The sequence below is a fragment of the Bos grunniens genome, chromosome 23 (assembly GCF_055505025.1).
Source record: "Bos grunniens cultivar Pamir isolate PY7600 chromosome 23, Bosgru_T2T1.0, whole genome shotgun sequence".
In the NCBI taxonomy this organism is placed as follows: Eukaryota; Metazoa; Chordata; class Mammalia; order Artiodactyla; family Bovidae; genus Bos; species Bos grunniens.
Window position 1 is genome coordinate 8,509,330 of NC_141187.1, and position 15,209 is coordinate 8,524,538.

The 15,209-nt window shown below is 42.5% G+C and overlaps 1 protein-coding gene across 1 annotated transcript; it reads left to right on the plus strand.

The window, feature by feature from the left end:
• Positions 1-9,152: 9,152 nt before the first annotated feature.
• On the plus strand, positions 9,153-13,902 carry LOC147346563 (histone H2B type 1-C/E/F/G/I-like). The gene has a single exon (XM_086371091.1). It carries the CDS (start codon positions 11,337-11,339, stop codon positions 11,715-11,717), a length of 381 nt encoding a protein of 126 aa, XP_086227217.1. The 5' UTR covers positions 9,153-11,336; the 3' UTR covers positions 11,718-13,902.
• Positions 13,903-15,209: the final 1,307 nt, after the last annotated feature.

Below are 15,209 nucleotides of genomic sequence, written 5' to 3' on the forward strand. Positions count from 1 at the left end.
GCAACCCATAAAAGCACTTGGCATAGTATTTGCAGAGAAGAACCATATACCAGATTTTCTATAGAATCATCATATATTCCACCAGCGAGGCTGGCCACAAAAATATTTCATTGTCTCTAGAGGTATGGTAGCTCTAAAAAGCAAAATTTGACTCACTATCCTTTAACCAAGAAGAGTTGGGATTTTTCTAAGCTTAAAAATTGTAAAAGCATTTGTCGGAATTCCAGTCATTAGGGTCATCATTATCTTTCATTTTTCTTGAGTAGTTTCCAGTCTATACTAAGATTTAGATAGAATACTTTTCTTGAGTTCTGAAGTTTCACTGGAACAAGAAAGACATGGTTCAAAGAACACTGAGTTTCATTTTCCACAGGCACAGGCTAACGTTGAGGATTATAGATAGATAAGAAGAAAATAAAATGGCTTATTCACAAGCTTATCAGAAAACAGAACATTTAAAACCATATTCTAAAACAAATCACCACAATTAAATATGGGTTAACAGTTTCACTCAGTCTTATTCCCTATTCCATTGATCTAGGGCTAGCAGACTATCTTAATGCCAAAGAATGTTCAAACTACTACCCAGTTACACTCATTCCACACGCTAGCAAAGTAATGCTTGAAATTCTCCAAGCCAGGCTTCAACAGAATATGAATGGAGAACTTCCAGATGTTCAACCTGGATTTAGAAGAGGCAGAGGAACCAGAAATCAAATTGCCAACATCTGTTGCTGCTGCTGCTAAGTGGCTTCAGTCGTGTCTGACTCTGTGCGACCCCATAGACGGCAGCCCACCAGGCTCTCCCATCCCTGGGATCCTCCAGGCAAGAACACTGGAGTGGGTTGCTGTTTCCTTCTCCAATGCATGAAGGTGAAAAGTGAAAGTGGAGTTGCTCAGTCATGTCCAACTCTTAGCGACCCCATGGACTGCAGCCCACCAGGCTCCTCCGTCCATGGGATTTTCCAGGCAAGAGTACTGGAGTGGGTCGCCATTGCCTTCTCTGACCAACATCCGTTAGATCATAGAAAAAGCAAGAGAGTTCCAGAAAAACATCAATTTCTCCTTCATTGACTATTCTGAAGCCTTTGTATGGATCACAACAAACTGTGGAAAATTCTTAAAGAGATGAGAATACCAGACCACCTGATCTGCCTCCCGAGAAATCTGCATGCAGGTCAAGAAGCTGTCAGAACGGGACTGGTTCCAACTTGGGAAAGGAGTACATTAAGGCTGTATATTTTCACCCTGCTTATTTAACTTACATGCAGAGTACATCATGCAAAATGCTGGGCTGGATGAAGCACAAGCTGGAATCAAGATTGCCAAGAGAAATATCAGTAACCTCAGATATGCCGATGACACCAAAGTGAAGAAGAACTAAAGAGCCTCTTGATGAAAGTGAAAGAGGAGAGTGAAAAAGTTGGCTTAAAACTCAACATTCAGAAAACTAAGATCATGGCATCCGGTCCCATCACTTCCTGGCAAATAGATGGGAAAACAATGGAAACAGTTACAGACTTTATTTTCTTGGGCTCCAAAATCACTGCAGATGCTGACTGCAACCATGAAATTAAAAAACACTTTGCTCCTTGGAAGAAAGGCTATGACCAACCTAGACAGCATATTAAAAAGCAGAGACATTAAAAGCTTCTGCACAACAAAGGAAACTATAAGCAAGGTGAAAAGACAGCCTTCAGAATGGGAGAAAATAATAGCAAATGAAGGAACTGATAAAGAATTAATCTCGAAAATATACAAGCAACTCCTGCAGCTCAATTCCAGAAAAATAAATGACCCAATCAAAAAATGGGCCAAAGAACTAAACAGACATTTCTCCAAAGAAGACATACAGATGGCTAACAAACACATGAAAAGGTGCTCAACAGCACTTGTTATCAGAGAAATGCAAATCAAACCCACAATGATGTACCATTTCACGCCAGTCAGAATGGATGCTATCCAAAAGTCTACAAGCAATAATTGCTGGAGAGGGGGTGGAGAAAAGGGAACTCTCTTACACTGTTGGTGGGAATGCAAACTAGTACAGCCACTATCGAGAACAGTGTAGATATTCCTTAAAAAACTGGAAATAGAACTGCCATATGACCCAGCAATCCCACTGCTAGGCATACACACTCAGGAAACCAGAATTGAAAGAGTCACATGTACCCCAATGTTCATCACAGCACTGTTTATAATAGCCAGGACATGGAAGCAACCTAGATGTCCATCAGCAGACGAATGGATGAGAAAGCTGTGGTACATGTACACAATGGAGTATTACTCAGCCATTAAAAAGAATACATTTGAATCAGTTCTAATGAGGTAGATGAAACTAGAGCCTATTATACAGAGTGAAGTAAGCCAGAAAGGAAAACACCAATACAGTATCAGTTCAGTTCAGTTCAGTCGCTCAGTCATGTCCGACTCTTTTCGACCCCATGAATCGCAGCACGCCAGGCCTCCCTGTCCATCACCAACTCCCGGAGTTCACTCAGACTCAGTCCATCAAGTCAGTGATATCATCCAGCCATCTCATCCTCTCTCTCCCCTTCTCCTCCTGCCCCCAATCCCTCACAGCATCAGAGTCTTTTCCAATGAGTCAACTCTTCACATGAGGTGGCCAAAGTACTGGAGTTTCAGCTTTAGCATCATTCCTTCCAAGGAAATTCCAGGGCTGATCTCCTTCAGAATGGACTGGTTGGATCTCCTTGCAGTCCAAGGGACTCTCATGCATATATATGGAATTTAGAAAGAAGGTAACAATAACCCTGTATGCAAGACAGCAAAAGAGACACAGATGTACAGAACAGTCTTTTGGACTCTGTGGGAGAGGGCGAGGGTGGGATGATTTGGGAGAATGGCATTGAAACATGTATATTATCGTATGTGAAAAGGATCGACAGTCCCGGTTTGATGCATGATACAGGGTGCTCGGGTCTGGTGCACTGGGATGACCCAGAGGGATGGGATGGGGAGGGAGGCCGGACAGGGGTTCAGGATGGGGAACACATGTACACCCATGGCTGATTCATGTCAATGTACGGCAAAACCAATACAATATTGTAAAGTAAGATAAAGAAATAAATTTTTTAATTAATTAAAAATTTAAAAATAAATAAATAAATAAAATAAAAAGCAGAGACATTACCAACCAAGGTCCCTCTAGTCAAAGCTATGGTTTTTTCAGTAGTCATGTATGGATGTGAGAGTTGGACCATAAAGAAGGCTGAGCGCCAAAGAATTGATGCTTTTGAACTGTGGCGTTGGAGAAGACTCTTGAGAGTCCCTTAGACTACAAGGAGATCAAACCAGTCAGTCCTAAAGGAAATCAGTTCTGAATATTCATTGGAAGGACTGATGCTGAAGCTGAAGCTCCAACACTTTGGCCACCTGATCCAAACAGCTGACTCACTGGAAAAAACCCTGATGCTGGGAAAGATTGAAGGTGGGAGTAGAAGGGGACGACAGAGGATGAGATGGTTGGATGGCATCACCAACTTAATGGACATGAGTTTGAGCAAGCTCCAGGAGATGATAAAGGACAGGGAAGCCTGGTGTGCTGCAGTCCATGGGGTCACAAAGCGTCGGACACAACTGAGCGACTGAACAACAGCAACAAAAGGGCTAACAGACTATGTTAGTGACTTCCTCTGCTTCTGTACTAAAGCAGTCTTACAAGTTCCCATTTTTAAGTCCCTGGTACAGTTTGACAAGTGTCAACAGGTGGCAATGGCAGCTTACACTGACCAGTTTGTTCTCATAATTCTATGCTCTGCAAGAGTGAGGATCAAGAAATCATGGTCATCTCATTTCAACTGAGCCCTGAGATTGTCCTTTTCTGTTGTTTCTCTCAGAAGATCGAATTTTCTAACATTTCTTTTTCTTTCTTTATTATTTATTTGGCTGTGCTAGGTCTTAGTTGAGGCATTCAGGACCTAGTTCCTCCACCAGGATGGAACTGGGGCCCCCTGCATCAGGAGCATAGGGTCTTAGCCATCCGACCACCATGGAAATCCCAGAAGACCCAATTTTGATGACAGCTTCTAGCAAAGGGCTTCAGAAATTATGAGAGAAAAACAGAAAACATCTCTTTGGTCCTGTTGCTGCTGCTGCTGCTAAGTTGCTTCACTCGTGTCTGACTCTATGAAACCCCGTAGACGGCAGCCCACCAGGCTCCCCCATCCCTGGGATTCTCCAGGCAAGCGGGGTTTAATTAATCGCAGTAACCAACAATATCAGAATAGAGAAATAGAATCTAGAAATCTCACAGTTTCACAAAGACTTACCAGTCACTACCCCAAAGGTAAGTACACATCTGGACAGTGAGGGACTTTGGCCACTTTCCACGGTCTTCTAATCCAGCCTGTAAATTGAAGACTAGGGTTTCTACTAATCAACAAGGGTATTTTAAACCCAGAAACAAAGCTTCTTTAAAATGAATGTATTAAAATAAGCCTGCCAGACTTGGAATATGAACCAGAGTGTGCTTTACTCTTTCTGAAACATCTATGTGCGTGCATACTAAGTCACTCCAGTCGTGTCCGACTCTGCGAACCCGTGGACTGCAGCCCGCCAGGCTCCTCTGTCCATGGGGTTCTCCAGACAAGAATACTGGAGTGGGTTGCTGTGCCCTTCTCCAGGGCTACAGTCATTAATAAACCCCTACAATCTGCAGTGGGGCTCCCTGGTGGTTCAGATGGTAAAGAATCTGCCTGCAATGCAGGAGACCCTGGTTCAGTCCCTGGGTGGGGAAGATCCTCTGGAGTAGGAAATGTAACCCACTCCAGTGTTCTTGCCTGGAGAATCCCATGGACAGCGGAGCCTGGTGGGCTACGGTCCACGGGATCACAGAGTTAGACACGACTGAGCAACTAATGCACACACACACACAATCTGCAATCCTTTTATCCCAAGATTAATCAAGGAAAGATTGAGCACCCTGTGTTTTGTCAGCTCTTTCTACATTGTGGGGTTGAGACACAAGGTAGCTCTTTTGAGAGTACGGAATGACTTCAAAGTGAATGCGCTGTGCTGTCCTTGATCACAGCGTGTGCTAAGTGCTTCACGTAGTGGAAGTGTATGAAGCTTGCCAAGTGCACCTCAATAACGTCCTTCTGCAGTTCATGTGGTGACAGGTTAAGCCTTTGGCGCCACCTAGTGGTCAAATAAGTAGTGGCTATCTAGTGGGGGGAACGGAGGCAATGGCACCCCACTCCAGTACTCTCCCCTGGAGAATCCCATGGATGGAGGAGCCTGGTAGGCTGCAGTCCATGGGGTCGCTAAGAGTCGGACACGACTGAACGACTTCACTTTCACTTTCCACTTTCATGCATTGGAGGAGGAAATGGCAGCCCACTCCAGTAGTCTTGCCTGGAGAATCCCAGGGATGGGGGAACCTGGTGGGCTGCCGTCTCTGGGGTCGCACAGAGTCGGACACGACTGAAGCGACTTAGCAGCAGCAGCAGCAGTGGGGGGGGGAAGGTTTTTTTAAGAGTTAAAAATAGCTGGACAATTTTAGTATTTTCAATTCAGAGTTTAGGCTTCAGGAAGGGGACAAAAAATTTTTTTCAGAGGAAACTGGTCACTTAACTAATATAAATGGACAGGCACTTAAGAGTGGGCAGTTGTAAAAGCTTTTGCTATCCCAATAACCAGAGTGAAAATAAAACATTTTAAAATAAAGAAGTTAACATAATAATTATAAGAAGCTTTAGGTCTGTCATGATTCAAAGGGGTTTTGTTATTTGTTTTTAAAACAATTTAAGAACATGGAAGTATCAGCAAAATATTCAAATTATCAGGATACTGAGTGAGTGAGAGTATTCTGAAAAGAAATGGCTGTTGGCTGGGCTGATTACACTCAAGGGGAAAAAAAAACTTTTTTATTTCTTTTTAAGAGTTCAGTGAATATTCCAAGAGCAAATTTGAACAAATCCTCTCTTTTTTTTGCTTATTAATTTTAATTCATCATTATGTATGTGTTTTAAATATACAGAAATATAGTTAGATGACAATATTATTTAAAGCTTTCAGCTTCAGCTTTAAATGTAAATTAATCTTATTAATACAATATAGTAATGTGTGTATGACACTGAGCTGACCATCATTTTTTTATTGAAGTATAGTTGATTTACAGTGCTGTGTTAGTTTCAGGCATATAGTTTTACATATATGTGGGTTTCCCAGGTGGTGCTAGTGGTAAAGAAGCTGCCTACCAAAGCAGGAGACATAGAGACGTGGGTACCATCCCTGGGTCAGGAAGATCCTCTGGAGGGGAGCATGGCAACCCACTTCAGTATTCTTGTCTGGAGAATCCCCATGAACGGAGGAGCCTACAGTCCATGGGGTCACAAAGAGTCAGACACGACTGAAGTGACTGAGCATGCACACATGCAAATATGTATGTGTATATATTTTTTTTCATTTCTCGGCCTTCCGGCTAAGATCAAGTGTAGTATGGGGGCTTCCCAGGTGGCACAGTGGTAAATAAACTGCCTGCCAATGCAGGAGATGCAAGAGATGCAGGTCCAATCCCTGGGTTGGAAAGATCCCCTGGAGTAGGAAATGGCAACCCACTCCAGTATTCTTGCCTGAAAAATTCCTTGGAAAGAGGAGCCTGGTGATCTATGGTCCATAGGGTCTCCAAGAATCAGACGTGACTGAGCACACATATTCTTTTTCAGATTATTTTCCTGTATCTGTTCAGCTCAGTTGCTCAGTCATGTCTGACTCTGCGACCCCATGGACTGCAGCACACCAGGACAAAATTTTGAGTATAGTTCTCGGTGCTATACACTGGGTCCTTTTTGGTCATCTGTTTTATATATAATAGTGTGTGTGTGTGTGTGTGTTACTTCCAAATTCCTAATTTATCCCTCCCACCAACCTTTCCTCTTTGGTAACCATAACTTTATTTCCTCTGTCTGTGAATCTGTTTTATAAACAAGTTCATTTATATCATTTTATTTATTACCACATATAGGTTATACATGGGACTTCCTTGGTGACTCAGATGGTAAAGAATCTGCCTGCAATGCAGAAGACCAGGGTTCGATCCCTGGGTTATATATGGTATTTGTCTTTCTTTGTCTGACTTACTTCACTTAATATGATCATCTCTAGGCCCATCTAGGTTGCTGCAAATGGCATTATTTCATTCTTTTTTATGGCTGAGAAATATTCCATTACACACACACACACACACACACACACACACACATGCCACATTTTTTAATCCATTCATCTTAAGTTGACCATCTTAATTTGAGTTTTGCAAAAAATAAATATTGTTAAGAGTATATACATAAAAGCTGATTCAGTCTTTTTCAGTGAGTCAGTATTTTTCTTCCTTTGTCTCTATAAATTGTTATTTCTTTTAAGCATGTTGCAGGTAATCAAAAGTTATTTCTTGATTAGCTCAATTTAAATTAGTCCAAAGTTATAAAATCATTTAGGTGAGACTACAAAGTTAACATAATCACTATTGATCTTAGAAGTTTTCACTTAGAGGTGAAATTTTAAATTTTTAGGGAGAGAGTAAGTGGAGAAACTGTCAAATGATTTGCAACATTGTCTAAAGGTCACAAGAACCAATAGTTTAAAAAATAAAAGCATGTCCTGTGTTAATTAGATTAAATATGTATGCCTACATTTAGGTTTGCTTCCCAGAAATTGAGACAGCAAAATGAATCTGAGGACAGAAGTCCTTTAGTTTTTTTCCCCCAAAATCAATTTAAAGTGATAGAAATCAAATTAGTAAGTGACTAGACTGGGAAGTGGGAGAAGGCAATGGCACCCCACTCCAGTACTCTTGCCTGGAAAATCCCATGGATGGAGGAGCCTGGTGGGCCGCAGTCCATGGGGTCGCTAAGAGTCAGACACGACTGAGCGACTTCACTTTCACTTTTCACTTTCATGCATTGGAGAAGGAAATGGCAACCCACTCCAGTGTTCTTGCCTGGAGAATCCCAGGGACGGGGGAGCCTGGTGGGCTGCCGTCTATGGGGCTGCACAGAGTCAGACATGACTGAAGCGACTTAGCAGCAGCAGCAGCAGAGTGGGAAGTGGCTGCAAAATGTCAAGAGAGAGTGAACTTTTTGAGGCAAGAAAAATGTTCTATGTATCAGCTGAGGTGGTGGTTACACGTGTATTCATTTGTCAAAACTCATCAAGCTGAATACTTCAAATGGTTCCATTGGGTTTTAGGTAAATTACACCTCAATAAAGTTTTTCATGTTCTTAAATCATTTTAAAAGCAAATAACAAAACCCTTTGAGTATAAGAGACCTAAAACGTCTTATAATTATCATGTTACCTGCTTACATTTATTTTTAAATGTTTTATTGTCACTCTAGTTATTGGGACAGCAAAACCAAATAGGTTATAGGTCAAGAAGAGCACATCAAATATACTATTTCCTTTTTTGCTCCCAAATTTGGTAGATCAGATTTTTAAACTCAAATTATTTAAACTAAACTAAAACAAAAGCATCTGTGACACAGTTTAGAAGGATTAGAGTGTAAGGCTCCGATCCAGTCCCTGACACTCTCCTCAGCCCATAGATCCTGTATCAGCTCCAGGCAAGAAAAGTGGCACTAACTTCATCAGGAGTCCTTCCCAAATCTACCATTTACTGACCAGATATTTACTAATTTAGGCCTTTCATTCTTCTTTCTTCTACCATAGTTTTCAAAAGTAAACTTTAAGTTCAAAAGCTTCACCATTTTTTATCTTTTTTTAAAAAAACTGAAGTATAGTTGATTTACAGTACTATGTTAGTTTCAGGTGTAAAGTGATTCAGTTATACATTTTTTCCAGATTCTTTCCCCTTACAGGTTATTATAAAATCCTGAGTACAGTTCCCTGTGTTATACAGTGGATCTTGCTGCTAAGTCGCTTCAGTCGTGTCCAACTCTGTGCGACCCCATAGATGGCAGCCCACCAGGCTCCCCTGTCCCTGGGATTCTCCAGGCAAGAACACTGGAGTGGGTTGCCATTTCCTTCTCCAATGCATGAAAGTGAAAAGTGAAAGTGAAGTTTCTCAGTTGTGTCCGACTCCTAGCAACCCCATGGACTGCAGCCTGCCAGGCTCCTCCGTCCATGGGATTTTCCAGGCAAGAGTACTGGAGTGGGGTGCCATTGCCTTCTCCGACAGTGGATCTTAGTTATCTGTTTTATATAGTAGTGTGTTTATGTTAATCTCTAACTCCTAATCTATCCCTCCAAGAGTTTAACCTTTTGACCATCTTTGTCTGCCTGTGGCCACTCAAGGCATGAAGTGGTGATGCTTTATCTGTCTCTATAATAGAAGGACAAAACAATCTTCAGCTGATGTCTTAGAATTTTTCTGCTGTACATCTGAATATGTAAAAAATACAGGAAGTGTTCTTGCAGGATACAGGACACAGGGCACAGTTACCTTTGGGAAGCAGAGTGATAGGGGAAGGGGAAGTGAGAAAAGGAGCCCTTTTACCCTTTTTACACTCTTCTGTAGGGTTTGAACTTTTTATAACAAGATAACTTTATAAGAAATCAGGTATTTACTGCTGCTGCTAAGTCACTTCAATTGTGTCCGACTCTGTGCAACCCCATAGACAGCAGCCCACCAGGCTCTGCTGTCCCTGGGAGTCTCCAGGCAAGAACACGAGTGGGTTGCCATTTCCTTCTCCAAGGTATTCTCCAGATATTTACAACAAAGCTAGTGGAGGTGATGGAATTCCAGTTGAGCTATTCCAAATCCTGAAAGATGATGCTGTGAAAGTGCTGCACTCAATATGCCAGCAAATTTGGAAAACTCAGCAGTGGCCACAGGACTGGAGAAGGTCAGTTTTCATTCCAATCCCAAAGAAAGGCAATGCCAAAGAATGCTCAAACTACCGCACAATTGCACTCATCTCACAGGCTAGTAAAGTAATGCTCAAAATTCTCCAAGCCAGGCTTCAGCAATATGTGAACCGTGAAATTCCAGATTTTCAAGCTGGTTTTAGAAAAGGCAGAGGAACCAGAGATCAAATTGCCAGCATCCGCTGGATCATCGAAAAAGCAAGAGAGTTCTGGAAAAACATCTATTTCTGCTTTATTGACTATGCCAAAGCCTTTGACTGTGTGGATCACAATAAACTGTGGAAAATTCTGAAAGAGATGGAAATACCAGACCACCTGATCTGCCTCTTGAGAAATTTGTATGCAGGTCAGGAAGCAACAGTTAGAACTGGACATGGAACAACAGACTGGTTCCAAATAGGAAAAGGAGTATGTCAAGACTGTATATTGTCACCCTGCTTATTTAACTTATATGCAGAGTACATCATGAGAAATGCTGGACTGGAAGAAGCACAAGCTGGAATCAAGATTGCGGGGAGAAATATCAATAACCTCAGATATGCAGATGACACCACCCTTATGGCAGAAAGTGAAGAGGAATTCAAAAGCCTCTTGATGAAAGTGAAAGTGGAGAGTGAAAAAGTTGGCTTAAAGCTCAACATTCAGAAAACGAAGATCATGGCATCTGGTCCCATCACTTCATGGGAAATAGATGGGGAAACAGTGGAAACAGTGTCAGACTTTATTTTTCTGGGCTCCAAAATCACTGCAGATGGTGATTGCAGCCATGAAATTAAAAGATGCTTACTCCTGGGAAGGAAAGTTATGACCAACCTAGATAGCATATTAAAAAGCAGAGACATTACTTTGCCAACAAAGGTTCGTCTAGTCAAGGCTATGGTTTTTCCTGTGGTCATGTATGGATGTGAGAGTTGGACTGTGAAGAAGGCTGAGCGCCGAAGAATTGATGCTTTTGAACTGTGGTGTTGGAGAAGACTCTTGAGAGTCCCTTGGACTGCAAGGAGATCCAACCAGTCCATTCTGAAGGAGATCAGCCCTGGGATTTCTTTGGAAGGAATGATGCTAAAGCTGAAACTCCAGTACTTTGGCCACCTCATGCTAAGAGCTGACTCATTGGAAAAGACTCTGATGCTGGGAGGGATTGGGGGCAAGAGGAGAAGGGGACGACAGAGGATGAGATGGCTGGATGGCATCACTGGCTCGATGGACGTGAGTCTGAGTGAACTCCAGGAGTTGGTGATGGACAGGGAGGCCTGGCGTGCTGCAATTCATGGGGTCGCAAAGAGTCAGACATGACTGAGCGACTGATCTGATTTGATCTGATCTGATTTACTATGGAATTACTATGGAATTTACTATGGAATTTTTAAAATAAGAAACAGATGGATTTTCCACTAGGTGGTAGTAGAGAATTACAATCAGTATTAGTCTGAACCTATAGGGCATTTTCAGATTTTTCTGTGTTGTTGGGTGTTGTCATTATAGACATGCCTGAACCGGCTAAAAAAGCTCCTGCCCCTAAAAAGGGCTCTAAAAAAGCTGTGACCAAGGCCCAGAAGAAGGACGGCAAGAAGCGCAAGCGCAGCCGCAAGGAGAGCTACTCCGTGTACGTGTACAAGGTGCTGAAGCAAGTCCATCCGGACACCGGCATCTCGTCCAAGGCCATGGGAATCATGAACTCATTCGTCAACGACATTTTCGAGCGCATCGCTGGCGAGGCATCGTGCCTGGCGCATTACAACAAGCCCTCGACTATCACATCCAGGGAGATCCAGACCGCCGTGCGCTTGCTGCTACCTGGGGAGCTGGCCAAGCACGCCGTGTCCGAGGGCACTAAGGCTGTCACCAAGTATACCAGCTCCAAGTAAATATAATATGCCTAGCCGCTGTTAACAGAGAAGGCAATGGCACCCCACTCCAGTAGTCTTGCCTGGAAAATCCCATGGACGGAGGGCCTGGTGGGCTGTAGTCCATGGGGTCGCTAACAGTCAGACACAACTGAGTGACTTCACTATAGGGCAGAAGGAAATACTAAGCTGAGAAGAAAAGGCTCTAGTTCATTTGTAGCTACAAATGTTTATTTAGAAGTTCAGTCTGAGGTTTCATTGCTTCATGAACATTAGATAACAGATTTATGCATTTGAGCAACGCTTTTCTGGTCACATTCTCCTATAACCTGCCTTTCTGTAAGCTGGCCTGAGATGTACTTCTACTGAAATTGAACAGTCATAATACCAGGAGCCCTGCCTGGCTCTCTGTGATGACCTAGACAGGTGGAATGTGGGGTGGAGCTCAAGAGGGAGGGGATATATATATACAATTATGACTGATTCGTGTTGATGTACAGCTGAAGCCACCACAACATTGTAAAGCCATTATCCTTCAATTAAAAAAAGAAGTATAAAAAGCTTGGTTTCTTTGGTTGCAGAAGTCTGAAAGGGTTTCTTAAAATTAATTATTGAAGTTTCACTGTTATGATACTATGTGATACTATTTCTTGAGACTTTTACTCTAAGGAGTTGAGGAATTTGGATGTAACAACTTTGCATCCTGAAGGAAAGAATTAGATTGTTGGTTGTCTCTTCCATGGAAGATCTAACAGAGAAACTATAGAGGTTCAGAGACATGGGTTTTTTAAAATCTGTTAATTCAACCTTTCTCTCTGGGCTTAAAAGATAAAAAAATTTTTTTAAAGGACTTCTGGGAAAAAAAAGAAATTTGAATAATTGAGATGCATTATGGAATAATGGAATCTTGAGAAAAGATACATACTGATAACAAATATATACATTTTTTCCTTAGCTGAAGTGAAATTGCAGAAATATACATTGAATCTGCACACATTCCTCCCCTTAAGTCTCCCTGGATGGAGGGAGGGTGTGTGTGCTGAAGGAGGAGCCTCCCACAAGCGGGCTGCCGCATCCTCACCCAATCTCTTGACCCATCGCGTCAATGACCCTCATGTCTCCGCCCAGTTGCAGTGCCCACTCCACCCAAAAGCAGCAGGACACACGTTCTTCTCAAGTGCACGGGGGACATCCTCCAAAGCAGATCGCATGTTTGGTGACGAAATAAGTCTCAAGAAATTTAAGGCTGAAATCATATCAAGCATCTTTTGGGATCACAACAGTATAAAAGTAGAAATCAACTACAAGAAAAAAGCTGCAAAAAACACAAACACGTGGAGACTAAACTACACGCTTCTAAACAACCGGTGGGTCAAGGAAGAAATCAAGGAAGAAGTCAAAAAGTACCTTGGGACAAGTGAAAATAGAAACACATCTGTCCAAAATCTATGAGACACAGAAAAGCAATCCTAAGGGGGAAGTTCAAAGCAATACAGGCCTAATCCCAAGAAACAAGAGAAATCTCAAATACATAAGCTACTTTTACACCTAAAGGAATTAGAAAAAGAAGAACAAATAAAGCCCAAAGTTCACAGAGGAAAGAAAATAAAGATTAGAGCAGAAATACATGAAATACAGACTTTTTAAAAGGAGAAGATTAATTAAGAGACTAAGAATTAATTCTTTGAAAAGATAAACAATCAGCACTTAGTCCCTTATATATTTTTGATATGTCTCCTTAGGCAAAAGAAAAAATAAAGAAATGGGATTACACCAAACTGAAAAGTACAGCAAAGACATCACCAACAGCGCAAAAAGGCCCCTACTGAACTGAAGCCAGCATTTGCCCATGACATACCCAACAATGGGTTGGTGTCCCAAATGTGTAATGAACTCATGCAACTAAAGCAGAAAAGCACAACCCGGTTAAAACCTGGGCAGAGGACCTGAAGCAACACTTTCCCCCAAGATGCACAGATGGCCAACAAGCACATGAGAAGGCGAGCAACTTCACTAATCATCGCAGAAAGGCAAGTCAGACCCTGATGAGACACCACTCATACCTGTCAGAACGGCCGACGAGAGGACAAGAAGTAACAAGCGCTCATGAGGGTGCGGAGCACAGGGAGCCCACATGGACAGCTGGCAGAAATACTGGTGCCATCATTGTGGAAAACAGCATGGAGGTCCCTCAAAAACCTAAAAATAGAACTATCATGCTGCTGCAGCTGCTAAGTTGCTTCAGTTATGTCCAACTCTGTGCGACCCCATAGACGGCAGCCCACCAGGCTCCCCTGTCCCTGGGATTCTCCAGGCAAGAACACTGGAGTGGGCTGCCATTTCCTTCTCCAATGCATGAAAGTGAAAAGTGAAAGGGAAGTCGCTCAGTCATGTCCGACTCTTAGCGACCCCATGGACTACAGCCTACCAGGCTCCTCCATCCATGGGATTTTCCAGGCAAGAGTACTGGAGTGGGGTGCCATTGCCTAGGACCCAGCAATTCTAGGTCTTTATTTGAGGAACATGAAACACTAATTTTACACACTTCTATGTTCATTGAAGTACTATTTACAATAGCCAAGATTGGAATCAACCTAAATGTGGATCAATAAATAGATGAAGAAAAAAGATGTGGTACATAAATATACAGCAGAATACTCCTCAGCCATAAAAAAGATGAAATCTTGCCATTTGCAGCAACATGAATGGACCTGGAGGGTATTACACTAAATGAAATGTCAGAGAAAAACAAATCCCATGTGAGTTTATATAGGGATCCACATAGGCAGTGACAAAAAAAATATGGACAACAACAAAAAACAGAAATAGAGTCACGGATACAGAGAACAAACTGGCGGTTCTGAGAGGGCGAGGGGCTGGGAGGGCGGATGAAATCAGTGGAGGAGATTCACAGGTACAAACTGCCAGGTATAAAGTAAATAAGTCACCCGAATGTAACGTACACGTAGGGAGTATAGTAAAGACTATGGTATCAGCTATGTGTGGTGACAAAGAGTAACGGGTCTTATTACAGTGACCATGTCATACACACAGATTTGGATCACTGTCGTAAACTGAAACGAATGTAACATTGTGTGTTAATACACCTCAATACAAGAATAAAATACAAAGTGATTCCAAATGCATCTCTATTGCAGGGCAGCAATGGAGATGCAGAGAGAACAGACTTGTAGACACAGGGAGGAAGGAGAAGGTGGGAAGAATGGAGAGGGTAGCTTAGATACATATTCACGAAAAGACCCTGATGCTGGGAAAGACTGAAGGCGGGAGGAGAAGGGGACGACAGAGGATGAGATGGCTGGATGGACATGAGTTTGAGCAAGCTCCGGGAGTTGGTGATGGACAGGGAGGCCTGGCGTGCTACAGCCCATGGGGTCGCAGTCAGACACGACTGAGCGACTGAACTGAACTGAACTGAACCTTATGTAAAATAGTCAGTGGGAATTTGCTGTGACTCAGAGAGCTCAAACCAGGGCTGTGTGACAACCTAGA